Source organism: Gekko japonicus, unplaced genomic scaffold (assembly GCF_001447785.1).
Source record: "Gekko japonicus isolate JY-2015 unplaced genomic scaffold, Gekko_japonicus_V1.1 scaffold4178, whole genome shotgun sequence".
In the NCBI taxonomy this organism is placed as follows: domain Eukaryota; kingdom Metazoa; phylum Chordata; class Lepidosauria; order Squamata; family Gekkonidae; genus Gekko; species Gekko japonicus.
The window spans coordinates 51,051-78,693 of record NW_015161539.1 but is presented as its reverse complement, the minus strand read 5'-3'; the positions used below and the strand labels follow the sequence as shown (position 1 = coordinate 78,693).

At 47.4% G+C, this 27,643-nt stretch overlaps 1 protein-coding gene across 1 annotated transcript in view; it reads left to right on the top strand.

Moving 5' to 3' along the window:
* Positions 1-723: 723 nt before the first annotated feature.
* Positions 724-27,643, top strand: part of LOC107125821 (cytochrome P450 3A29-like) — a 30,585-nt gene continuing 3,665 nt past the window's right edge. Inside the window, exons 1-11 of the mRNA XM_015429282.1 lie at positions 724-866; positions 4,943-5,036; positions 6,851-6,903; positions 9,337-9,436; positions 9,955-10,068; positions 11,351-11,439; positions 15,739-15,887; positions 18,716-18,843; positions 19,046-19,124; positions 21,678-21,838; positions 23,624-23,850. Of these exons, the coding sequence (XP_015284768.1) occupies positions 796-866; positions 4,943-5,036; positions 6,851-6,903; positions 9,337-9,436; positions 9,955-10,068; positions 11,351-11,439; positions 15,739-15,887; positions 18,716-18,843; positions 19,046-19,124; positions 21,678-21,838; positions 23,624-23,850 (1,265 nt within the window). The 5' untranslated portion in view covers positions 724-795. The remainder of the gene's footprint in view (positions 867-4,942; positions 5,037-6,850; positions 6,904-9,336; positions 9,437-9,954; positions 10,069-11,350; positions 11,440-15,738; positions 15,888-18,715; positions 18,844-19,045; positions 19,125-21,677; positions 21,839-23,623; positions 23,851-27,643) is intronic.

Genomic DNA, 27,643 nt, shown 5'->3' with positions numbered 1-27,643 from the left:
CCCTCCTTATTTCCTTCTCTCCCTCTTTCTTTCCCTCCTTTCTTCCTTCCTTCCTTCCTTCCTTCCCTCCTTCCCTCCTTCCCTCCTTCCCTCCTTCCCTCCTGGACAGATCTGTGCACCCCCCCCATAGATAGCAATCCAAAACAGTCCATTGGCACCTTTAAGATACCTTATGAGGTCATTAATTAGGTTAAATAACGATACAAAAAGGAGTCCCTAAACTTGTATTGATGTATGTTTGTCCTGTTTGTCTATTGTATGAAATAATTAAAATAATCTGGGGGGGAGAGAAGAAGCCCGAGTTTGATTTCAGTGCAGAATTGCTCGGATGACACGGCGGTGAACACAGATTAAAAGGGGAGTGCGGAAAGGCCTCTGTTTTCCCGAACCTTTCCACCGAGACCTCTCTTCTTTCAGAGGGAGCCTTCTCTTCCCCCCAACCCCAGGGTGTTTTCCTTGGCCTTTGAAAACACATCCCCTTCCTCTTCCTCTTCCCTGTCCCTCTTCTTCAGACTCATCCAGGGAAGCCGAACCACTCCGCTTCCTCTGCCTTTTATGGCCGATTCACCTCCCACTCGCTCACCCACCGCTCCCCGGTTCTCTCCGATGTTGCGAAAGAACTCACTTGGCTGAACTGGGCCAGCAAGGGTGAAGCCGGAAGAAGAAGGAGGCATAGAGTTGTAAACAGACACCCCGTAGCAGTGCCTGCCTGTTTTACGTGGTTTGCCTGGAAAGAGCACAGCTTGTCTCTCCAGTCGCAGGAGACCAAAGGATCCGTAAAGGACACGGGAGGAAATGGGCTTCTTCCCCAGCTTTTCACTAGAGACATGGGTTTTGATTCTTGCCTGTCTTGGTGTGTTTGTCCTGTAAGTATAATTCTGTCGGCTGCACTGTAGGACTTGTGGAAATCTCTGTGCCGAGGAAGAAAGGTCGGAGGAGAGGGGATAGGATCACCATCTTCAAGTACTTGAAAGGCTGTCATGTAGAGGATGGGGCAGAGTTGTTTTCTGTTGCCCCAGGAGGTCGGATCAGAGCCAACGGGTTGAAATTAAATCAGAGTTTTGAGCTAAACGTTAGGAAGAACTTCCTGACAAAGCGGTTCCTCGGTGGAACGGGCTTCCTCGGGAGGTGGCAGGCTCTCCTTCTGGGGAGGTTTTCCAACAGAGGCTGGATAGCCGTCTGACAGCAATGCGGATTCTGTGAACTTAGGCAGATCATGAGAGGGAGGGCAGGGAGGGTTGCCTCAGGGCTTAGTTCTCGTGTGGTCCTTTCTTTGGAATCAGGAACCAATATTTCTCCAGGCCAGTTTGGCTGGACATCCTGGAGTTTTTGTGGGGTTTTTTTTTTTTTTTTGGTCATCTTCTGGGCATGGAACAGTGGTTACTGTGGGTGTGGAGGAGGAGGTAGTTGTGAATTCCCTGCATTGTGCAGGGGGCTGGACTAGATGACCCTGGAGGGTGCCTTCCAACCCTATGGAGTCTATGAGTCTAAGGATTGGGGAAATGGGTTTGCCTGGGAAACGATCATCGGTAGGCAAATGAGTTCACTTCAGCTGAAGGAACCCTACGTGACATCACCAGATACAAAGAGGGGAAAGATGCCGTACTTTTACTAAGAGAAGTTTGGTGGGCTGCACAGGTTGATCTTCCCTCTTCCACACTGTTACTGAAAGCTGCTGGATTCCTCTCGATGTTTGCATCAGCTTCCTGTACATGGTACTCCCCTAGTTACAGCAGCACAGCAAAACAAGTGCCTTTGCAAAGGGCTTTTTGATGATGGTGTAAGAGGCAGAAATTTCATCAGTGAAGCTCTCCCCAGCCTGATACCCTCAGGCCTGGAAAAAACCACAAGGCTCATATTCAATTTCATCTATCTATCTATCTATCTATCTATCTATCTATCTATCTATCTATCTATCGAGATAGATATTTTAAAGGGGATACAGAAAGGGGAAAAAAGGAATAGGGAAACTATAATGTAAGGGCAATTTGAAAAATATTGAGGACATTCCTTTATCACAATACATATGTATATTTTTATGGCATAATACTTTAAAAATATATATAACATGATATATATGGTGTAATGGCATAGGAATGTATCTTAGAAATACATATGACATCGTAACTTAAAAGATTGGTAGAATGACCTATTTGATATATTTTACCATTTTCTCAGACTGTATTATCATTTTATCTTATCTGATCAATTTTATCTATTATATGGTATAGCATAAATAATCTCATAGAAATTTTTAATAAAATGTTCACACAACAGTTTGTAATAGCAAACAACACGTACAAATAATACCTTTTATATTTTGTATGGTATTATCCTATAATATTAGACCTTTCAGACATATAACTAGGAGATCAGTTAATAATCATTAAAAAAAAAACACCCTGGCCAGTTGTTTCCAAATTCATCTTTCGGTCTTTGGTTAATGGAGTTTGTCAGTTTTGCCATAACTGCATAGTCTTGCATCTTATCTATCCAGTTATCAAGAGTTGGGCAACCCTCATCTTCCCACTTAGCTGCAAATACTACTCTTGCTGCAGTTAACATACATCTAAACAATATGTTGTCGAAGGCTTTCACAGCCGGAGTTCATTAGCTGTTGTAGATTTTCTGGGTTGTATGGCTGTGGTCTTGGCATTGTAGGACCTGACGTTTCGCCAGTAGCTGTGACTGGCATCCCCAGAGGTATAACACAGAAAGATGGAGTACTCTTGACACAGAGAGTACTTTTGACACAGGTACAAGCTCTCCCTCCTCTGCGAGGACAGATCTGCACGTTCTCTCCCCCCCCCAATAGCTAGCAATCCAAAAATGTCCAGTGGAGCCTGAGCGGTGGGTGTTGCCTGCTGACACACTTCCGGTGATGTCAGGGGGTGTGGCATAGGCAAATAAGTTATGCTAATGAGTTATGCTAATGAGCTCCTGCACCTCTTTTTCTACAAAATGACCCCTGCATAAATCTGTCAGGTTCCCAGTCAAATCACTCTCCACACACACTTTGGCAGTGAATGCTTTATTTAGAGAGATGAGATGCTGTGGGTTCAAGCTCTTTGTTAGGACTGATTTGCAAAGGTGGGAAAGGACAAGATACAGGTAAAGACCCCAAAATTCCGTGCACACCTACGTCAGCATTACTACCGTGACTCTGAAAGATATACAGCCACTATCTAGCCAGGCACAGACTTCTCCAAAGGACATTTCTCATGTGAAAGATGTCTTGGGGCCCTCTTAGGAAAATTACCAAGCAATCCTCCCTAGCACACTACACACACTTGCTCCCCCCCCCAAGGAATGCAATGGCAAATGAGAGCAGCGATAAGGGTACAGAATAGGGTTACCAAGTACCTACCTACGAATCGGCGGGGGACACATGCTTCCCCGCCGGAACATTCTTGCGTGTAACACGGCCACGTCGCACTATCCTGTCGCCCAGGGGTCATTTCGTAGAAAAAGAGCTAGGGGAACTCATTAGCATACCTCATTAGCATATGCCACACCCCCTGAGATCAGGGGCCTGGCGGTGGACCTGCAAGGCCGGCGGGAGTGCGAGGAAGTCCCGCCAAGGCCCTCCCTGGCCCCAGGCAGGCAGGGGTGGGAGAGGCGAGGAGGAAGCAACTTACCCTCTCTCTTCTCCTGCCTCCTTCTGGCTGAATGAGGGCTGGAAGCGGGGTGGCTGGAAGCAGGGGGCGGGGCTTCATCGTGTGCCCCGCCCCCGCACCTCACCTGGGGGAACTGCGATCCCCCGCGTTCCCCCCCGAAATGACCTCTGCTGTCGCCCAGATGTGATGTAAGCATGCTGGTCACGTAGCCGGGCGATGCTATGGCATCTGGTACCATTGAGTTTTCAGCCCCATTGCCAGAGCGTCGCCCGGCTACATGCCCACATCATGTCTGGGCGACAGGATAGTGCAGCGCCTGTGTTTTCCCCACGGGAATGTTCCCGCCTAGAACTATACGTCCCCCGCCGATTTGCGGTAAGTACTTGGTAGCCCTAGTACAGAATACCAGCAGTATAAATCAAACATGGGCAATGCAACAAATTCAATCAGGCTTGATGATCAAAGGAAGCGAAAGCGGCGTGGAGTGTAGAGGCAACCGTGCAATCCGAAGATCAAAGGAAGTGAAAGCGGCATGCAATGCAGAGAGAAGTTTCTGTTCCAACGTGGGTTTGCTAAGACAACGGAGGAGAAAACCAGTGCAGAATCAGCCTTCCTGAGACATCTCACAGCTGTAGCATCTACAGCTGGAGACGCAAGAGTTGTGTTTGGGAATAAAGAATGTGGCATGGGGGGAGTTCTCCATCCTCTCAGGTTTTGGTGACAAGTGGAACTGCTGGAATAAAACTACTTGCTGCCAATGTTCCCTCTAAGCCGTGGAGTCTTGTGAGCAAAAATTCTACTTTGTGAGCTGCTAGCATTAAAGTTGTGAGCGAGCGATTCCGCTGCTGCATAAATTAGTCTGCTCTGGAGCCATCCGCGAGCTGGAGGCTAAAAAACTGTGAGCTAGCTCACGCTAACTCAGCTTAGAGGGAACACTGCTTGCTGCATGATCCCACAACAATTGCTCTTCTTCCCCTGCAAACGCTGATTTTGTGTGTATGCGTATGTGTGCGGTGCCTTTAAAGTCACCAACTTATCTCTTGCAATGGTGTAGTGGTTAAGTGTGCGGACTCTAATCTGGGAGAACCGGGTTTGATTCCCCACTCCTCCACTTGCACCTGCTGATGTGACCTTGGGTCAGTCACAAGCTCTGGCACACCTGTTCCTTAAAGAGCAGTTTGTGTCAGAGTTCTCTCAGCCCCACCCACCTCACAGGTGTCTGTTGTGGGGAGAGGAAGGGAAAGGAGTTTGTAAGCCGCTCTGAGACTCCAAGTGAAGGGCGGGGTATAAATCCAATCTCTTCTTCTTCTTCTTCTTCTTCCTAGATATGGGATCTGGCCATACGGTTTCTTTAAGAAGTTGGGGATTCCTGGGCCGCGGCCTCTGCCTTTCATTGGGACGTTTCATGAATACCGGAAAGTGAGTATCAATGGCCCTTTGGGCAGTCAATTTGTGTTGGATTGTGCAAATAGCACTGTACGTACTTGGACAATGCCGTGTTAAAATGAGAGACAGCAGCCCGGATTATGTTGTTGTTGGATTTCACAGAGGGCAGGGATTGAAGGGCTGATTTGGTTGGCTTTTGCCCAAGGGCATTGGTGGTGTTTTATTATGCTGGAGAAAAAAGCTAGTGAACTATAGACTGCCCGACAAAGTCACGTGGACTTTACTCTCTTAGGTAGCAGAAACTTGCAATATGTATACATCCCTTTTCTGCTTGGTTTTGCCTTCCGTCTGCCAACCCAGGCAGTAGGTAGCATTTCAACACAGGAGAGGCAAATACATGTTCAGGCTTGTCGTTGATAGATCTACAGGCCTCCATGATCCTGTCCTGGTGGGCTACAGTCTCTCTGTCCCATTCTTTAGTCCAGTGGTCCTCAACCAGTTGTACACATACTACCAGTAGGACACGGAAGTAGCTGAGGTGGGATGCAGCCAGGGTTTTCGTAGCAATTAGTAAGCATTGCAAAAGGAGGAGGAGGAGGAGGAGGAGGAGGAGGAGGAGATTGGATTTATACCCTGCCCTTCACTTGGAGTCTCAGAGTGGCTTACAAACTCCTTTTCCCTTCCCCTCCCCACAACAGACACCCTGTGAGGTGGGTGGGGCTGAGAGAACTCTGACACAAACTGCTCTTTTTCAAGCACAGCTGTGCCAGAGCTTGTGACTGACCCAAGGTCACACCAGCAGCTGCAAGTGGAGGAGTGGGGAATCAAACCCGGTTCTCCCAGATTAGGTCATCCAGCCAGGTGCAAGTGGAGGAGTGGGGAATCAAACCCAGTTCTCCCAGATTAGAGTCCGGGCACTTAACCACGACACCAAACTGGTGTAGTCTGTAGATTGCGCTTTTACACAGACTAAATAGATCCAGGTGGGTAGTTGTGTTGGTCTGAAGCAACAGGACAAAGTCTGAGTCCAGTGGCAGCTTTAAGACCAACAAAGTTTTATTCAAGGTATTTTGTGTGCATGCCCACTTCTTCAGATACAGTGGAACAAGACATCCTCAACTATTACATATAGGTAGAGAGAGGTGGGATTAGTTGCCAGGAAGGGCTAGTTAGAGTCAAGATGCATAAGTAACCAGGCAATTATAGTGGAGAATCTCAGTTACTTATGCATCTTGACTCTAACTAGCCGTTCCTGGCAACTAACTCCCCTCTGCCTATATGTAATGGTTGAGGAAGTCTTTTTCCTCTTTATCTGAAGAAGTGTGCATGCAAACGAAAGCTTGTACCTTGAATAAGACTTTGTTGGTTTTAAAGCTGCCACTGGACACATTAAGGCTGATTCTGCATCTTGCAGTCACTCCACATTTTCTCAACGGGCAGCTCAAATCCACATTCAAATACCTCGGGGCAACGCCGTACCGACTGCAAAGTCACCCATGAATGGCCATAAAACAGCCATAAATCTATGCAGGAGGTACAATAAAATCCGATAATCGAAGGAAATGAAACCCGCATGCAATGCAGGGGGGGATTTCGGTTCCAACGTGGGTTTCGTAAAACAACCGAGGGAAAAGCCGATGCAGAACCAGCCCAAATAACACACTTTCAATCCACTTTCCGTGCACTTTGCAAGTGGATTGTGCTGTGGGAAATGGCAAAATGCACTTGCAAACGGTCTCGGAAGTGGATTGAACTGGAATTATTTCACATGTGCGATAGCCCCCTTAAACTCTGACTGGAAATTCCCTTTGCTTGCTGTACCTCTGACATCTCTTTTACCTTGGCAGGGGATTTTTCAGTTTGATCAGGAATGTTTTCTGAAGTATGGTAAGATTTGGGGGTAAGTATCCCGCCAAATTATACACTGGAGCTTAATATCCATTTTGAATGCCTTATTGATTGTCGTAACCCGCTCTAAGGGCTTGTCGGAAGGGCGGGATATAAATCTAGATAAATAAGTATAAGATGGTTTTATTCGAGTGAGCTTTTTCTGATATTGCTGATTGGGACTGCCGTTTCTAGGAGTTCTGTTTGTCTCTGTTTTGAACCCCCATTGGGCATGCGTACTGAAATATACTGGGTTTGAGACGCATATAGTGATCGGTTCATAGTTTATTAGTGATTTCAGCTTAACTCTAAGACAACTCTAGCAGGGCTGGAGCCCTGCTTATATGCATGGAGAACACCCCACCCCACACAGACCCACTCCCCGTGATAGGCTATTTACAAAACATTACTACTTGATTGGTTTATTCCAGAGTCCTGGTCAGCTAATGTTCTTGTGCTCCAAGCTCAGCCATTCTCTGGGGTGATTCAATCAGGGATGATTCAGTCCCAATACATAACATGTACATTGTTGTTGCATGGTTTTATATAGCAGTCTCGAGGGTTTATATTCGTTTTACTTGTAAAAGGCCTCGAGCAAAAGGTGGTCTTTAAACATATAGATGCCTGTGCAGTGAATTTCTCAAAACAAGCATGCAAACCCATGTGGTATTTACTTAGAAACTGTATTCTCTGCCTTCAGAATGCCAACACCATTAGTGGTTTGGTTTGTGAATTAATGGGCGGGTTTCGATTGTGCTGTGGATCTGGGGATTCATTGCTATCAAACGGTTGGGCAAGACTAGACCTTCCAACTCTGGATTGGAAAATTCCTGGAGATTTGGGGGTGGAACCCAGGGAGGGGGGGTTGGGAAGGGGATATATCTCAGTGAGGTATAATGCCATAGAGTCTACCTGCCAAAGCAGCAATTTCCTCTAGGGAAACCTGATATCTGTGGTCTAGAGATCAGCTGTAATTCCAGGAGATCTTCAGTCCCCACCTGGAGGATGGGAACCCTATGTAAGACCGCTTCCACGTTAGACTGACTTGGCTGTGGTCGGTTGTCATCTGGCCTTTTCCACCTGGTCATTGCATGTCCCTCAGTCTACTGATTTTCTCCATCTCTCATCTTGTTCTTTCTTCCCTTTGTGCGATTTTTGTCCAGTTGTAAGGCATTCTGCTGGGGAACTGTCTGCCTTTCTGTTCACTAGCATTTTAACAGGGGGGAAAATGATAATCCTACATGAGTATCTGTTCTGTCAGTTCTCTTCTCTGGTCACTATAGTCCTTTCTGCACTAAATCTTAAATCCTGGTGCAACCCTGTCCCCGAACTTACATTCTACACTACACTCGAGTTTGCCCCTGTAATTATCTCGGGGTATTTTTACATTCTACACTACACTTGAGTTTGCCCCTGTAATTATCTCGGGGTATTTTTACATTCTACACTACACTCGAGTTCACTCCTGTAATCATCTCGGGATATTTTTACATTCTACACTACACTCGAGTTCACCCCTGTAATTATCTTGGGGTATTTTTACATTCTACACTACACTCGAGTTTGCCCCTGTAATTATCTCGGGGTATTTTTACATTCTACACTACACTCGAGTTCACCCCTGTAATCATCTTGGGGTATTTTTACATTCTACACTACACTCGAGTTTGCCCCTGTAATTATCTCGGGGTATTTTTACATTCTACACTACACTCGAGTTCACTCCTGTAATCATCTCGGGATATTTTTACATTCTACACTACACTCGAGTTCGCCCCTGTAATTATCTCGGGGTATTTTTACATTCCACACTACACTCGAGTTTGCCCCTTACATTGAGGTCAGCCCGGTTTCACCCCACATTTGTCCCAGGATAAATGGATGCTGTTATAACCAGGGATAAATGCAAGGTATTGTGTCACGAGTTGAACTCTGATAAAACCAGGGATGTGTTGCAAGTGGGGAAGGGACCATAACTCCCCAAATCCAGGGTTTTGTACATCCCCTTCTGGAAAAAAGACATTCTGTCCAAGTAATCCCAACTCCTCGCCAAGAAAGGCTGCATTCCGCAACCTTCATACATATATATGTATGTATGTATATAAAAATATATATACCTACTCTCACTTCATTTTGCAAAGCTTTTGGCCACATGTGGCTTTAGAAAATCCCAGCAGATGTTGTCCACACAATCCTAAACACATTTTTTTTGCAACTCTAAGGGAACACTACATCCTTCTTCTTTTTCCCATGCTGCTATGGCTCGGTGTTATCCACAGGGACTTGACAATCCCTGTTGGTACTTGGGCAGCAATGCCTACCTGAGCCCCTTGGCCATAATTTGCAACTGAGAGGAGGAAACCTCGACATTATAGCTGCGCATCGGGCAAAAGAAAAAAACCCACCCAGTTTATCTTCTTCCTTTCTCCTCATTTTTGGCAACTAGAATATTTGATGGCCGGCAGCCAGTGATGGCTATTCTGGATCCCGACCTCATCAAAATCATCCTGGTAAAAGAATGCTACACCTATTTCACCAACCGCCGGGTAGGTATCCTTTAAGGAGGTTTCTTTGTGTGTCGAAGGGTAATGGATGCAGTCAGGCAAACCAGAGAGGAGGCTGCTTAGTCGGTGGCTTCTTGTTGTTCAGTCGCACAGTCGAGTCCAACTCTTCTCGACCCCATGGACCGGATCCCGCCAAGCCTTCCGGTCTTCTGCCGTCCTCTGAAGTTGGCTCAATTTCATGTTTGTTGCATCTATGACACTGTCTAACCGTCTTCTTTGACCTTCAGTCTTTCCCAGCATCAGGGTCTTCTTCTCCAGTGAGGGCTCCCTTCTCATTGGGTGGCCAAAGTATTTGAGCTTCAGTTTCATTATCTGGCCTTCCAGGGAACAGTCGGGGTTGATTTCTTTTAGGACTGACTGATTTGATCTTCTTGCAGTCCAAGGGACTCTCAAGAGTCTTCTCCAGCACCATAGTCGGTGGCTAGATCCACGTAAAAAGACTAGCCTGAGACTGAAACCATGTACAAAATCTGGCTCTGTTTGTACCTTGGGCTACTTAGGACTTTGGCTTGAATGGAGAACTGGACACTTCCATAGTAATAGTCGCTGACGAGAAATGGAAGAGGATCCGTGCCGTCCTCTCTCCCACCTTCACTAGCGGAAGACTAAAGGAGGTAAGACGTGACGGCTGTCTATCAATCACAATTTTATTTCACCCCTCCCTTCCAAGTAGCAACATGATTCTCCGGTCTTTGCCTTAATCCTCACAATGGTCACCTGAGATAATAACAGTAACAATTATCGTATGGCATTGTGTGTAGTATAGCCTGGAGATCCGAAGACTGTCTGGCAGTCTTAAGTTCTAGCTCTTTTAGCGTTATGCACCACTAGGTGGCGAGCTAGACTTATTTTGGAGGCTGAGAGAGCTGTGACTGACCCAAGGTCACCCAGCTGACTTCATGGGGAGGAGTGTGGAATCGAACCCGGTCCTCCAGATTAGAGCCCATTGCTCTTAACCACTACACCACTCTGGCCCTCACCTGAGATAAGTTAGGCCGACAGACAATGACTAGCCCGGGGCCACCCAGTGAAGTCCACGACTGACCCAGTCCTAGGCTAATGTTCTTAACACTACACCATGCAGGCAGGGTGGGATTCTTCACCCCTATTCATTATTCCTGTGTATCTGTTCACCGTTTCTGTATATCCCAGGCCTTTGCCACTCGATGGGTTTTTATTCCAGGTTAACTGAACTGGGCTGTTCTCACAGTCATAACAATCAGACGGAGTTCTGCCACTGTGTTCTCGTTGATCATAGCCTAGTCTGTCTTTGGCCATCACAGCCTAGTCTGATTATCAGCATCGTTTAGGTACCATTTGGGGGTAAACGGATCCATTTTAACTGAGTTTGGGAAGGATCCCATGGGAAATATTTCTCCAGGAAGAAGAAGAAGAAGAAGAAGAAGAAGAAGAAGATTGGATTTATACCCGGCCCTTCACTCAGAGTGGCTTACAAACTCCTTCCCCTTCCCCTCCCGACAACAGACACCCTGTGAGGTAGGTGGGGCTGAGAGAGCTCTTTCCAGAACTGTCCTTGAGAGAACAGCTCTGAGAGAACTATGGCTTGCCCAAAGTCATCTGGCAGCTGCAAGTGGAGGAGTGGGGAAACAAACCCGGTTCTCCCAGATTAGAGTCCATGCACTTAACCACTACACCAAACAATGACCTTTGTATTTGTTCAAATAGGTGATTATACTTAATTTGTTTTGTACATGGGTTGTGGAAATATTGTTTATTGTTATAAGTAACTTGAGAGACATGAGCTTGTTGCTGTTACAAGTTTATTGGTGTCATGCAGCTGTTTATTTTTATCCATTCCAAAGATGCGTGGCATGATTCCATTTAATGGGTGGTCAAAAATGTCTGCGGCGGCTCACTCTTTGGTTTGTGTTTCAGATGTTTCCCATCATCAACCATTACGGAGAGGTGCTGGTGAGACATGTTGAAAAGAAGGCAGACAGTGAAGAATCCATAGACATCAAAGAGTGAGTAATTCCTGTGGGGCGGTAGTCCATTTTGCGATGGAAACTGCAGAAGACGTGCCGCCATTTTGCTTTTCTAGAGCATAGCATCTGGAGTGGAAGGTCTGCCTTTTGAGGAAACAAGATTATGCGCTGTTCGGATAAATACCAGTTTGTTGTTGTTGTTCAGTCGCACAGTCGAGTCTGACTCTCTGCGACCCCATGGACCACATCACGCCAGGCCTTCCTGTCTTCCACCGTCCTCTGAAGTTGGCTCAATTACATGTTCGTTGCATCTATGACACTGTCTGACCATCTCATCCTTTGCCGTCCCCGTCTTCTTTGACCTTCAGTCTTTCCCAGCATCAGGGTCTTCTCCAGTGAGGGCTCCCTTCTCATTGGGTGGCCAAAGTCTTTGAGCTTCAGTTTCATTATCTGGCCTTCCAGGGAACAGTCAGGGTTGATTTCTTTTAGGATTGACTGATTTGATCTTCTTGCAATCCAAGGGACTCTCAAGAGTCTTCTCCAGCTCCATAGTTCAAAAGAATCTATTCTTCGGCACTCGGCCTTCCTTATAGTTAGGAATCAGTTACCAGTTACCAGTTAGGAATCAGTTAACTCACTAATTAATTATCGTTTGGCATTGTGTGTCGAATAGCTAGGAGATCCTGAGATTGTCTGGGAGGCAGAAGTCCTAGCTCTTTAGCATTATGCACCATTAGGTGGCGAGCTAGACTTGTTTTTAAGGCAAGAGACATTTCAGAGGGGATTTGCCATTGCCTGCCTCTGTTTCTCGACCCTGGTATTCCTTGGAGGTCGCCCTTCCAGGACCGTAGCCAGGATTTTGTGGCTTGTGGGGCAATCTTTTCCCCTGGGGCTGCCATTATTTGCCATAAGGAAGGAGGGGGTAGTGTGCGCCTCCCCCCTGCAAGATTTAAAGGGCCCTTCAGCTGATCGCGAGAGAGCACGTGACCTGCTGAGCAGCTGGAGGGCCATTTAAATCTTGCAGGAGGGAGGGACAGGGGTGTGCACCAACGCTCCCTCTAGGCTGTGGAGTCTTGTGAGCAAAAATCCTACTTTGCGAGCCACTGGCATTGAAGTTGTGAGTGAGCGATTTGGCTGCTGTATAAATTAGTTTGCTCAGGAGCCCTCCTTCCTGAGCGAAGACAAAAATGTGCAAGCTGGAGGCTCAAAAACTGTGAGCTAGCTCATACGAACTCAGCTTAGAGGGAACACTGGTGTGCACCAACGCTCCCTCTAAGCTGTGGAGTCTTGTGAGCAAAAATCCTACTTTGTGAGCCACTGGCATTGAAGTTGTGAGCGAGCGATCTGGCTGCTGCACAAATTAGTTTGCTCTGGGGCCCTCCTTCCTGAGCGAAGACAAAAATGTGTGAGCCGGAGGCGAAATAACTGTGAGCTAGCTCACACTCACTCAGCTTAGAGGGAACACTCAGCTTAAAGGGATCCCTTTAAATGCTTTTGAGAAAAAGTGGGGGCTCTTAAAGATGTGGGGGGGGCTTTAAGGAAGGGGGCAGAGCCCCAAATAGGCCCACCATAGCAACAGGCCAGCACCCTTCCAAATACTAGCCAAGGCCAACCCTTCTTAGCTGCCGAGATCTGATGGGCTATCCAGGTCAGGGCACCCTTTAGAATTACAGACTGGATGCCCCTCACCCTGCCACTGAAAAGTTCACCTATCTGGAAAAACTAGAGAACACAGGTTAAACAATGCTGACAGGCTGCACAATATATATTTTGAGATGTGTTGTTTTCAACACGGGGGCGCGAGCTCAAGAAAAACAACAATTAGAGCAGCTACCCAACAGCGCTGCCGCAGAAAGCGAACCCTACAATTTTCTCAGGTAAGCAGGACTATGCACGAGCAAGCAAAACAAAGAACTGGAACCAGGGACCCACGGGTCTCCCGCAGTCTTAAAAAAGCTCCGCTAGATGCGATTCTGCTGATGGAGTAGTGGGAGGGAGAGAAAAGCTTTCTTCGCCATACGATTGCAAATGGGTTCTGTTCTATTTTATTTGCTTGTTTGTTTATTCACACTTATAGCCCCCCCCCTTCCCACAAGCATGCTCAGGGCGGGTAACAACATAATAGAAACACGATAGACACAATTAAAATATTAAAATACGACAGTAAAACAAGGTTGCACTTATCTGTAACTGTTGTTCATCGAGTGGTCTTCTGTGCAGTCACACATGGGGGACTGCGCAGTCGCAGGCCAGCCATGGAAAAGATTTCCAAGCTTTCTAATAGACTAGGAGCGCCCCTCCTCCCTCTGGCGTTTTCCCGCCAAAACGCTCACATGACCAGGAGGAGGGGCACTACTCCCTCAGTTCTCTTTTTGTCGCCACGGAGAGATCATCTCCACGGCTGTTCTCTGTGTTTTTTCCTCACCTCAGTTTTGAGGCTGAGAAGATTTCCTAGCTTCCTAATAGACTAGGAGCGCCCCTCCTCCCTATGGCGCTTTCCCGCCAAAACGCTCACATGACCAGGAGGAGGGGCGCTACTCCCTCAGTTCTCTTTTTGCCGCCGCAGAGAGATCATCTCCACTGCTGTTCTCTGTGTTTTTTCCTCACCTCAGTTTTGAGGCTGAGGAGATTTTTTTTGTCTCAACAGTTTTATTCAAGTGAAAAATGAAATACGTCACAGCCACCCCATTATAGCCAGCAAATTGTTGGACAGGTGACGAGAACCCCAGGGAGGCTGTACGTGGACACCCACCGCCTCAGCTGAAGGGCTGGTGGAACAGGCCCTGCAGAATTGAAGGAGATCCCGCAGGGTCCTGATCTCAATAGGGAGCATGTTCCACCAGAAAAAGCCCTGGCCCTGGTTGAGTCAAAACAGACGTCTTTCAAGCCAGGGACCACCAGGAGACGTTGATCCACAGAGTGTAATGCTCTCTGGGGCATATATGGGATTAGGGATGTGCATTTGGTTCGTCTGCATCGAATGCACCCCCGAAAATGGCCCATTCGGACCCCTTTCGGGCTGCTGCAGGCCGATTCAGATTCTCTGACCTGAATTGGCTTGCCGCCGAATTGCCACCCCATTATATCCTATGGGCCATTGAAGTCAATGGCAAACACATAGGGTATATTCTGGGGACTGGAGAGGAGGGGGTTTGAGGGAGAGGCTCCAAGCTCACAGGGTAGCTGCTGAAGACTCTCCCCAAGATACCAACCAAATTTGAAGAGCATTGGACCAGGGGGTCCAATTCTACGGGCCCCCAAACAGGTTGCCCCTATCCCCTCCATTGTTCTCTATGGTGGGAAAAAAGCTCTCTTTGATGCCTGATGGAGGAAGAAAAGGCAACAACCAGGGAATTCCTACCTAGGTTTGCCAGGTCCCCCCAGTGTGCAAGGGATCCCCTGGTTTCCGGTGCACCCCCTGGCGCCAGCCAGTTGGCTGATGGGGAATAGTTACAGCCCCCAATGCAACGTGCCTACTTCACCCGGAAGTGACATAGGCATGTCGTTGACACTGGGGAGCAACGCTCTGGTTTTTGGGAAAAACTCTATGGTAGAATTAGCTCCAAACCCTACAGTTTTGCCCAAAAACCAGAGTGTCCCCTCGATGTCAACAATGTGGCCACTGTTGTTGCCCCCGACATCCCTGATGTGCCTCTGTCACCCGGAGGTCACATGGGCATGGCATGCGTCTTCCCTCCCCTGTCCCGGACCATCCCGGTAAGTCCCTGCTGGCTTTTTGTTCAGACCTGGCAACCCTGTTTCTGTTGGGGAAAATATTCAAAAATACTTAGATATTCAGAGTTTGCAATGGATCTTTGCTTCACTGTTCTTTCTGAGTAAAAATCTTTATTTCTAAGGGTAACACAGGAAACCTACAAAATAAAAGATACCTAGAACTACATCTTTACAGCTACAAACAGACAGACCACATGGTCATACAACCATGGAGATTCTTCTTCTTCTTGACCCCGAGAAGGAAATCACCTGATTGCATTAACCAATCAATGTTACAAAACAGACCTCCGTTTTCCCGGGCTATCTTTCCATTGGCTCTGTGCCAGGTTTCCTTCTGGGTCAGGCTAAACAATAGCCCACAAGGCAAACCACAGATTAACCCTATAATGACTGAGTCTTGGACCTTGCAACTCGCATATTTCCAACAGTTTCTACCCCCAATCGTGCCTGGAGCAAGAATCCCCTCCCTGAAGATTTAAAAATATATACTTTAATGTTACTATTCTTTCAATTGCCTTAAGCCTCTTTAGGAAACAATGTGGGTCAATGATGTGACAAGTAACTGTGTGTTCTCCGTCTTTCCCTTCCCTCCCCCCTTCCCAGCATCTTCGGGGCCTACAGTATGGATGTCGTAGCCAGCACTGCCTTCAGCATCAACGTAGATTCCATGAACAACCCCAACGATCCCTTCACCCTGCACGTCAAGAAGTTACTCGAGTTCAGCTTCTTACACCCACTGATAATCCTGATAGGTACAAGGTCTTTTACGCATTACAGCTGCTGGAACTCTGCCCCTTTTCCGTAGCCCGGTTGGCAGGAGGGGGCTGATTCCAAGGCACTAATGGTCTAGAGCAGGGGTCGTTTTGTAGAAAAAGAGCTAGGGGAACTCATTAGCATAACTCATTAGCATATGCCACACCCCTGACATCATAAGGCCTGGTGGTGGACCTGCAAGGCTGGCGGGAGTGCGAGGAAGCCCCGCCAAGGCCCACCCTGGCCCCAGGCAGGCAGGGGTGGGGAAAGGTGGGGAGGAAGCAACTTACCCTCCCTCTTCTCCTGCCTCCTCCTGGCTAAATGAGGGCCGGAAGCGGGGCGGCCGGAAGCAGGGGGTGGGGCTTCGTCATGTGCCCCATCCCGCCACACCCCCTGGGGGAACTGCGATCCCCCACGATTCCCCCCGAATCAACCTCTGGTCTAGAGTCAATGTTATCCTCCCCTTCCTCGAAGGAGCTCCGGGTGGCATCTGAGTCTCACAACGACCCCGTGAGGTAGGCTGAGAGGAAGCGTGACTGGCACAAAGTCACTCATTGCGCTTTGTGGGAATTTGAATCCAGATCGCCCAGACTCTATTGTGCAGGTCAACGGTCTTAATGATCGTGTGGGCACTTTTCCAAGTTTGCTTGTTTGTAGTTTACGTTATTTGTCGTCCACCTTTCTTGTAGGGGCTCAAGGCAGATTACACAATGTGAGCCAATATAATCACAGAAATGGGACAGTCAGTAACCAAGGCATTAGGATTTTAGAAGTCTGGAACCGGCAGAAAGACCTGAAGTGCAGCAGAAGTATTCACATGACACATTAAGTTGTTCAGAAATAACATAAGGAGGATCCTGCTTACAATAAGCTCTTCTTCTTCTTCTTCTTCTTCTTCTTCTTCTTCTTCTTCTTCTTCTTCTTCTTCTTCTTCTTCTTCTTCTTCTTCTTCTTCTTCTTCTTCTTCTTTGTGGTAGTATGCATTGTGTGTAGTATAGTCAGGAGATCCTAAAATTGTCTGGCAGTCAGAAGCTCTGTTTTAGCATTGTGCACCACTAGGTGGTGAGCTAGACTTGTTTTTAAGGCAAGAGACATTTCAGAGGTGGTTTGCCATCTCCCGCCCCTGAGTCACGGCCCTGGTATTCCTCGGAGGCCGCCCTTCCAAGCAATGTTCCCTCTAAGCTGAGTTAGTGTGAGCTAGCTCACAGTTTTTTAGCCTCCGGCTCACACATTTTTGTCTTGGCTCGGGGAGGATGGCTCCAGAGCAAACCAATTTACGCAGGAGCCAAATTGCTTGCTCACAACTTTCATGCCAGTAGGTCACAAAGGAGAATTTTTAGCTCACAAGACTCAAGAGCTTAGAGGGAACATTGCTCCCAAGTACTAGCCAAGACCGACCCTGCTTAGCTTCTGCGATCTGACGAGATCCGTCTAGTCTGGGCTACCCAGGCCAGGGTGCAATGAGCTATACACCAGCAGTACAGACCGCAGTCCTGAATCATTTGGTGTAGTGGTTAAGTGTGCGGACTCTAATCTGGGAGAACCGGGTTTGACTCCCCACTCCTCCACTTGCACCTGCTGGATGACCTTGGGTCAGTCACAAGGTCGGGCACAGCTGTCCTTGAAAAAGAGCAGTTTGTGTCAGAGCTCTCTCAGCCCCACCCACCTCACAGGGTGTCTGTTGTGGGGAGGGGAAGGGAGAGGAGTTTGTGAGCCGCTCTGAGACTCGAAGTGGAGGGCAAGGGGTATAAATCCAATCACTTATCTTCTTCTTCTTCATTTTTTTTATTTTATTCTTTAGATTTGTATCCCGCCCTCCCCGAAGGCTCCGGGCGGCTAATGGGGGCATAAATGTCAGATTATAACAATAAAAAACAACACGACGATACAATAATACAGCATACTACAATTAATTAAAATTAGTAAAAATAAAAATGGGTGCTCCGAGACTCACTCCAAATCATAAAACCAAGATGGTGTTCTGAAGATGTTAGAACAGAACAACTACAGTATATGCCCCCACAGTCCTGTCCTCCACTAAGGACGTCTCGCACCCCCGATGATACCCGCACCAGCGGTGGTAGAGTGCGGTGATGGAAAGGTGTTGAGTAATCCAAGCAAGTCTGTAAAACCATTTTGTGCAGTGCAGCTCTATGACCTGGGTCTTTGAGGAGAGGAATTCGGTGCCACCACAAAATGTCTCTGTGATTATTATTTCTTTTTATCCTAACTAAGGTCCTGTCTGCTTCAGTACAACTCCCTCCATTTACCTAGTGACGGTCCGGTGAGGTAGGTTAGACTGAGAGACACTAGCCCACGTTCAGCCAGTGAGGTCTGTGTTCTGTGGCGGGATCTGAACTCAGAGGTCGGTCCTTCTTAAAGAGCTATTTAGGTCTTCCTAGTTAACAGTAAGTAGGAGCTGCGGTGGCTCAAGTGGTTAAGACGCTGAACTGCAGGCTGTGGAAGGTCAATAGTTCAGCAGTTCGAGACCTGAGTTGCTGCATGACGGAGTGAGCTCCCGTCTCTAGTTCCAGCTCCTGCCAACCTAGCAGTCCGAAAGCAAGACATTGCAAGTAGATAAATAGGTACCACTTCAGTGGGAAGGTAACAGCGTTCCGTGCACCTTGGTGTTTAGTCACGCCGGCCACATGACCACGGAAACGTCTTCAGACAGCGCTGGCTCTTCGGCTTTGAAACTGAGATGAGCACCGCAACCCTGGCTTTCGAGCAAGGGAACCTTTACCTTTACCTTTTAGTTAACAGTAACTACTGGGCTCTCCCCTGAACCAAATCTTCCAAAATACACTTTGCTTTTCCTTTTTGGCAGTCCTCTTCCCGTTCCTTACACCACTGCTGGAAAAGATAAGAGTCAGTTTGATGCCAGCCTCTTTCATCAACTTCTTCGTCGACGTGGTCAAGAAAATCAAGAACGATCGGCAGAAGAACGATCACCAGGTCGGTCTAGCCTACGGGAGTCCCTTGGCTTCCCCTTTGGGAAATGTATGGTCAGTGCTTCCCCTTTGCTTAAAAACAATAAGGTTCTTCACCAAGATAAGTTCTACCAGGGTTATCTCATGATTCTTGGGTCACCTCCCGAGGGGGTTGGGCGTGCAACGGACTTGCGAACTACAGCTTCTCTGTCTCTGTTGTTCCACAGAACCGGGTTGACTTTATGCAGCTAATGATAGACTCCCAGGTTTCCAATGATGCGTCTGAAGAGGCAAAGTCCTATAAAGGTAAATGCATAGACACCTGCTTTGAATTTTGGCTATCGGTGGTTCTGCTAAGAGGGCTTATGGTAAACCCTAGGGAAATGTGCAGAAATAACCGGGCTGTAGAACTGTAGAGCTGCGGTGGCTCAAGTGGTTAAGACGCTGAACTGCAGGCTGTGGAAGGTCAGTAGTTCAGCAGTTTGAGACCCGAGTGTGCCGCATGACGGAGTGAGCTCCCATCTCTAGTTCCAGCTCCTGCCAACCTAGCAGTTCGAAAGCAAGACATTGCAAGTAGATAAATAGGTACCACTTCGGTGGGAAGGGAATGCCGTTCCGTGCGCCTTGGTGTTTAGTCATGTTGGCCACATGACCACGGAAACATCTTCAGACAGTGCTGGCTCTTCAGCTTTGAAACGGAGATGAGCACCGCGACCCTAGAGTCGGACTCGACTGGCTTTTGAGCAAGGGAACCTTTACCTTTACTTTAGAACTGAAGAGGCTCTGTTTTCTGTAAGGACGCCACTTCGTTATGTGGGGAGAAGTCCTTAGTAAAGTGTAAACCTTGCTCCTGGTTCAATTCATGGTATCAATTACAAAAAAATGTACATTTTGGGAGCATGGGCTTTTGTAAATCTCATAATTACAGCAATGTAATTATGTACATAGGGGTTGTCAAGTTGCGATTGACTTATGGCGACCCCAGCAAAGGGCTTTCAAGGCAAGGGAGAAGCAGAGGTGGTTTGCCATCGCCTTCCTCTGCAGAGCCTTCCTTGGAGGTTACCCTTCCAAGTAGTGACCCTGCTTAGCTTACAACTTAAGACGACCCCAGGCAAGGGGCTTTCGAGGCCAGTGAGAAGCAGAGGTGGTTGGCCATGGCCTTCCTCTGCAGAGTCTTCCTTGGTGGTCTCCCTTCCAAGTACCCACCCTGCTTAGCTTACAACTTAAGACGACCCCAGGCAAGGGGCTTTCGAGGCCAGTGAGAAGCAGAGGTGGTTGGCCATGGCCTTCCTCTGCAGAGTCTTCCTTGGTGGTCTCCCTTCCAAGATTTATGGTGACCCCAGCAAGGGGCATTTGAGGCAAGTGAGAAGCAGAGGTGTTTTGCCATGGCCTTCCTCTGCTGAGTCTTCCTTGGCAGTCTCCATTCTAAGTAGTGACCCTGCTTAGCTTATAACTGAAGGGAACCCGAGCAAGGGGCTTCCAAGGCAAGGGAGAAGCAGAGGTTGTTGGCCGTTGCCTTCCTCTGCAGAGTCTTCCTTGGAGGTCTCCCTTCCAAGTACTGACCCTGCTTAGTTTGTGAGATCTGACAAGATTAAACTATACCATGCCACCATCGATCAGCAATATAATTACAAGGTCAAACACCCCTTGGGCCAATGCCGTACTGACTACAAAGTCACCCTGAACGGCTATAAATCTATGCAGAAGGTACCACGAAACCCGATGATCAAAGAAAGTGAAAGCAGCATGCAACGGAGAGGGGAACTTTGCACACAGAATCCGAACTTTGCATCGTGGCTTCACCTTTAACTAAGCTATACTCCTGAATCTTTGACAACACAGCACACTAGCTGACCCCGGATGACCAAGATCATGGTTGTATACATGTGCACGTCAGTATACAGTACTCTCAGGCAACTCACAAATGATACATCCTTGTAACAGGTTCTCTACCGCAGGTTATGCTGAACCAAAATCCCAGTTATCCACCGTAATTGCACTATTCACCCTTCTGTTCTGAAGTTCTGAAGTTCTGAAGTTTAAGTACCGTATTTTTTGGACCATAAGACTCACTTTTTCTTCCAAAAAAGTGAGAGGAAAAGTGAGTGCGTCTTATGGACCGAAGGTTCAGAATATTTTTTTCCCTGTTTTCCTCCTTTAAAAACTAGGTGCGTCTTAAGGTCCGGTGCGTCTTATGGTCCGAAAAATACGGTAATCCTATTTGTCTTGTTACTCTGAAACATTGTATGTTGCTTAGTTGTTGATATTCAATTGTTTGCACTCAATTTCAAATAAAATTATAAAGAAACTGTAAGAGAAAAAAAACAACAACCAGAGGGAAAAGCAAATGCAGAATCACCCAGTATTGTTGAGTTAGACAGGGTTAGGTAAAAAGGTAAAGGTTCCCTTGCTCGAAAGCCAGTCGAGTCCGACTCTAGGGTTGCGGTGCTCATCTCCGTTTCAAAGCCGAAGAGCCAGCGCTGTCCGAAGACGTTTCCGTGATCATGTGGCCGGCATGACTAAACACCATGGCGCACGGAACGCTGTTACCTTCCCATTGAAGTGGTACCTATTTATCTACTTGCAATTTCTTGCTTTCGAACTGGTAGGTTGGCAGGAGCTGGAACTAGAGACGGGAGCTCACCCCGTCATGCGGCAACCCGGGTCTCGAACTGCTGAACTACCGACCTTCCACAGCCTGCAGTTCAGCGTCTTAACCACTTGAGCCACCGCAGCTCCTCAGGGTTAGGTAGCATGTGGGATCTAAATATTTTAAGTAAACGCAATAGTTTAGCTCTCCTTGCATAGTACAGATTCTCAAGTATGTCTTCCTCTCTCTGCTTTCCTCTCCTTCTCCAGCTCTGAGTGACAAGGAGATAATAACACAGGCCACCGTCTTCATTTTTGCTGGGTACGAGACCACCAGCTCCACCCTTAGCTTCCTATCGTACTGCCTGGCCACCCACCCAGATGTTCAGCAGAGGCTACAAGAAGAGATTGATGACGCTCTCCCTGGCCAGGTAACCTGGGCCTCCCCTGGATTTTTAGCTCATCTCCAGACTACGGAATTCACTGCCACAGGAAGTGGTGGCGGCTACAAGCATGGACGGCTTCAAAAGGGAATTAGATAAGCATATGGCGCAGAGGTCCATCAGTGGCTATTAGCCACAAGGTATAGATAGGGGCTCTGGGGCAAGGGATGCTCTGTCTTCTTGGTGCTTGGGGGGGGCAACAGTGGGAGGGCTTCTAATGTCCTGGCCCCACTGGTGGACCTCCTGATGGCACCTGGTATTTCTGGCCACTGTGTGACACAGAGTGTTAGACTGGATGGGCCTTTGGCCTGATCCAACATTGGCGTCTCTTATGTTCTTATGTTCTTAGAGAGCAGTTATCCTGGATGAAATGGATGTTTTGGAGGGTGGACTCTGTGGCATTGTGCCCCACTGAGGTTCTTGTCCTCCCCAAGCTCCATCCTCAAATCTCCAAGAGTTTCCCAACTTGGATCTAGCAAACCCCCCTCCCACACACACACACATTGCTGCTGTCCATGGAGGACTTGGCAACCCTAGTATCAATTTATGCCACCAGTGTCTCATGTGAATTAACAATGGGTCAAAGGAAGAAATTCACAGGAAGAGGAACAATGTCAGCAAAAATTCCACTTTGTCAGCTACCGGCATTAAAGTTGTGCACAAGCGATTGGGCTCCTGCATAAATTAGTTTGCTCTGGAGCCTTCGTGCCTGAGCGAAGGCGGAAATCTGTGAGCCGGAGGCGAAAAAACTGTGAGCTAGCTCACACAAACTCAGCTTAGAGGGAACACTGAGGCAGTCATACGCTTTACGGATCTGCTTTATTTTCAGAGGTGGGAAATGGCGGGCGCTGAAAGCGTACAATTGTGAGAAAGCAGGGGATATCGATTCTAAGGTCTTGAAAGTTTAGCAATCGCCAGTTTGGTGTAGTGGTTAAGTGCACCATTCAGTTCACGGGTTTAACACACATCTTCCTCATTATAAGGCAGTTTCAAAACTTAGCAACCGCTTCAATAACCGCTATGTTTGGTGAAGCCAGTAAACGATACAACATTCTGTCATCGGATTGCTTGGCATCATTCTTAAGAATATCTTCTAAATAGGCTTTGGTAAACAGGAAAGCCAGCGGTTACTCGCAGTTTGTAACACTGATCAGAATATGCTGGTCTCCAAGAAGACTAGACCATTGCTTTTTAAAAAAAAAAAAAAACGGAGACTCCTAGGATCCTGACAGATGCCTACTGCATTCTTGCTCTGCCAGGAGTGTGGGTTGGCCAACCCAGGTTCTTCCCCCCTACATTGTATTTCCACAACAACCCTTTGAGGTAGGACAGGCTGAGAGGGAAAATACCCCAACGAGCTTCATGGCTACGTGATGATTTGAGTTGAAGTCTCTCTGAGTCTAGAACAACCAAGGTCCGTGTCACATGGGCTGGATAATGCGGGAGGGAAGCGTGGCTATTAGCACCATCACAATTTGATGTGCCCCAACTCGATCAGATGCGACGGCACTGTTTCCTTGGGCGGTTCTTTCTTGTCGGCCGAGGCTGACGTCTCTTGTCGGCCAAGTGAGTTTCGATTCTGCTTCTTCAGAGCCAATATATTCTTATGGAACCACACGGTTTACATATTTTGCATGCCTTATCACACTCCCACAAGGGCTCGTTACACTCCTTACGGCAAAGCGGTTATTCAGCGATTCACAGCCCGCTTGGGAAACCTAGGTATCGTGGGATTGTCTGCCACACATTTTGAGATATTTTACATCTTCACAGGCTCCTCCCACCTACGATGCAGTCCTTCAGATGGAGTATCTCGACATGGTGGTGAATGAAACCCTCCGGCTGTACCCGCCAGGAGGACGGATCGAGAGGGTTTGCAAAAAAACCATAGAGATTAACGGAGTGGTTATTCCAGAAGGAACGGTGATCGTGATCCCAGCTTCCGTTCTGCACCTCATCCCGGAATATTGGCCGGAACCAGAAGAGTACCGACCTGAGAGGTATGTTGTGAGGGAAGATGTCGTCTCTTTTCCAGAACCAATTAAAAAAACAACAACACAATAACCGGAACAGGAACATTGAATGAGATAATCAAAACCAACGAAATAATGCTCTGTCTTGGATAGGGCAGGCAAGCCCGATCTCGTCAGATCTTGGAAGCTCAGCAGGGCCGACCCTGGCAAGTACTTGGATGGGAGAACCTCCAAGGAATACCAGGGCTGGGACACAGAGGCAGGCAAAAGCAAGCCACCTCTCTGAAACTTCCAACCCCACTAGGGGTTGCCGGAAGGTCACCATGATTTCTAGGCATGCAAGCACACACACACACAAACACACACAAATACTCACCACCCAAAAAACAACAAAATAATGGGCTTAGGCAGGGCTATTTGGGGGCAGGAACGCACAGGAACGGAGTTCCGGCTGGCTCCTGAGTTGGCCACGCCCAGCAGGAACTCATTAGCATAATAGGCCACACCCAACAGCAGAAACTCATTAGGATTGGCTACATTAGGGGTGTGTGGCCTAACATGCAAAGGAGTTCCTGCTACAAAAAAAGGCCCTGAGTTTTGACAACAAACAAGGTAGAATAAGAAGCAAAAGGTGGGTGTGGCTGGATGACCACACTTCTGGTAACAGGGGGTGCGGCCTAATGTGCTAATGAGCTGTGGTGTCAGGGGTGTGGCCCAATATGCTAATGAGTTCCTGCTGTTGGGTGTGGCCTATTATGCTAATGAGTTCCTGCTGGGCTTTTTCTACAAAAAGAGCCCGGTTGTTCACCATCTCCTCTCTACAACGCTATGTAGAGCATTTTTTTTTAATGGCATGCATCCATAAACTGTGCATGGAATTTAATTAACTGTACTGAAGAAAGTGACTCCTAAGCTAGCTTTCTGCTGTTTGTCACGCTGGCCTGGTTTTACGGCCGGTTTTAAAAGGGGGCCGCGGGGCAGCAGGCGCTGAGACATAAGGATCCGCAGTGGAAGAATAAAGATGCATGTAAGGAGATAAATCTAATGGTCAGGGTTTTTAGTTCGAAAATAGCCCTGGCTGGGTTAGAGCCTGAAGAAGCGGGGAAAGAATTGATGGCGCGAAGAACTGACGGTGCGAAATCCAGTGGGATATTCTCCCGCGAAAGCCCCTTTTCAACGAGCAGAGCTTGTGCGGGAACATGATAAGCAGCTTTGGACCACGTGGAAAGGGGGCATATCAATATTTGCATAAACAAACCAACGCAGCTTGTGGTTATTTTGAGGGCATAGAAGACGTTCTTGGGGATGTTGAGTTTGGAGAAGAGGAGACTGAGGGGGGGGGGCATGATTGCTCTCTTTAAATAACTGGAAGGCTGTCATTTGGAGGAGGGCAAGGAGCTGTTCCAGTTGGCGGCAGAGGAGAGGACCCGAAGCAACGGGTTTAAATTACACACAGGAAGGTATCGGCTAGATATGAGGAAACACTTTTTCACGGTCAGAGTGGTTCAAAGGTGGAATCAGCTGCCTGGGGAGGTGGTCAGCTCCCCTTCCCTGGCAGCTTTCAAGAAGAGGCTGGGCGGATATTTTTCAGGGATGCTCTAGGCTGGTCTCGCACTGGGCAGGGGGTTGGGCTAGATGGTCTCTACGCCCCCTCCAACTCTACGATTCTGTGATGGCTCTGACCAAGAGAAACAGATGCAAAGGAAGCAAGACCTCGCTGACAAGGAGGGGTTTCCTCTGTTGCCTTCTACTTCCGGCTTGTTAAATTCTCCTTCGGGTTGCTGTTAACACACTCAGTTCATGCATTATAAATCCTCTTCCTTTCATGCCTTGGAGGTCCCCAGCTTTGAGAATGGTATTAATTTAATTTCGCTTTTATTTCCGCTCCCAAACTCTCTATTGGGTCCTCCTTGAAACTGTTGACGTATATAAGCGCTTGCCAGGCACTCCTCGCTGTCACAGTTCAAACTTTTCCGTTTTACAAAACTCCCGTCGGATTCACAACCATAAGCAGTCCAAAACACTAAACAGCCGGCTCTCACACACAAGCAAACGCCCTGACGGAAGTCCCTCCCTCCTCCTCCGCTCGTTTTTGCCCAGCTCCGACATCTTTTCTTTTTTGTTTACTTTTAGAAAGTTCTTAAAATGTGCTCCAGAGAGACAAAACTTTTTCTCGCTTTATTTCAAATACATCAAGGGAAAACACCGCTGTTCGCTAAAGTACCTGAAGTTCTTGAAATGCTCAGAAGATCTGAACACTGAGTATTATAATAAGCTTTATTGTTAAATGTTGTTACGTATTATTATTACCTCTACCTGTTTGGGACCAGCCCGCATATAGGACCATTTTCTTCCATATGAACCGGCCTGTCTATTAAGTTCCCCAGCTTCAGAAGTTAGGGGCATGGGGCTCTTTTTGTAGCAGGAGCTCCTTTGCATATTAGGCGACACCCCCCCTAAAGTAGCCAATCCTCCAAGAGCTTACAGTAGCCCCTGTAAGAAGAGCTCTGTAAGCTCTTGGAGGATTGGCTCCATTAGGGGTGTGTCGCCTAATATGCAAAGGAGTCCCTGCTACAAAAAGAGCCTGCATGGTTATTACCAGAGCCGTGGCCTTCTCAGCAGTGGCACCGCGTCCCTGGAATGGTGGTGACTATTGCTGAAAGCCAGCGTCATAGATTTTGCTATGTTGGTTGTTTTTCGCTTCAAGCGCTCATCTTTTTCACTGACGGTTTTTAAAACCGATCGTTTTCATTACTACCGATTCAGTCTTACGTGAGCCACCTTGGTGGAGTTGCCAACCTCCAGGTTGGTCCAGATGACCAAGATCAGTTCCCCTGGAGAAAACGGCTGCTTTGACGGGTGGACTCCATGGCATTGTGTCCTATTTTTTTTTAATTCTTTTGGATTGGTTTTCAAATAAAACAGTCATCAATTATACAATCACAATCTAAATGCTTTGAGTACACATCCAGTCCAACCATTTCATACGATATACCTTTACACTCCACTTCACCATCCAAACAAAATCCTGTTCTTATTCCCATATCCTACCCGCACAAAAAACCCCACCATACAACTTCCTCAGATTCACGTTCTAACCATGAATACGTCTTCATTGGATTATGCATTAGTTATTCATTAGTTATTACCAGGGCTTTTTTGTAGAAAAAGCCCAGCAGGAACTCATTAGCATATTAGGCCACACCCCTGACAGCATATCTCATTAGCATTTTAGGCCACACCCCCATGTTACCAGAAGTCTGGTCATCCAGCCACACCCACCTTTTGCGTCTTATTCTGTTTACCTTGTTTGTTGTCAAAACCCAGGGCTTTTTTTGGAGTGGGAACCCCTTTGCATGTTAGGCCACACACCCCTAATGTAGCCAATCCTAATGAGTTTCTGCTGTTGGGTGTGACCTGTTATGCGTGGCCAACTCGGGAGCCAGCCAGAACTCCGTTCCTGTGCGTTCCTGCCCAAAAATAGCCCTGGTTATTACCCATTCAGTCTTCTAATTTCTGTCCTTTACTCTCAGTTTCTATAATTCTATATTCTTCTCTACCTGAAAAGAAATTGAAGTCCCTCCCACTGCAAACCCCGCCCCCTCAGACTCCACCTCCAAAATCTCCAAGTATTTCCCAACCCAACACCTCAGAAACTTCCAGCAAAGAATACATAAACTATTAACTTTAATTAGAAAATAATAATAATTATAGAACTATTATATAGAATGACAGGGAAACGGTATCTGTTATTCCCAATTCCCAGGACACGCCTTTTGGGACAAAACCTTCATTTGACATCTTGTCTTTTCTGATTTGG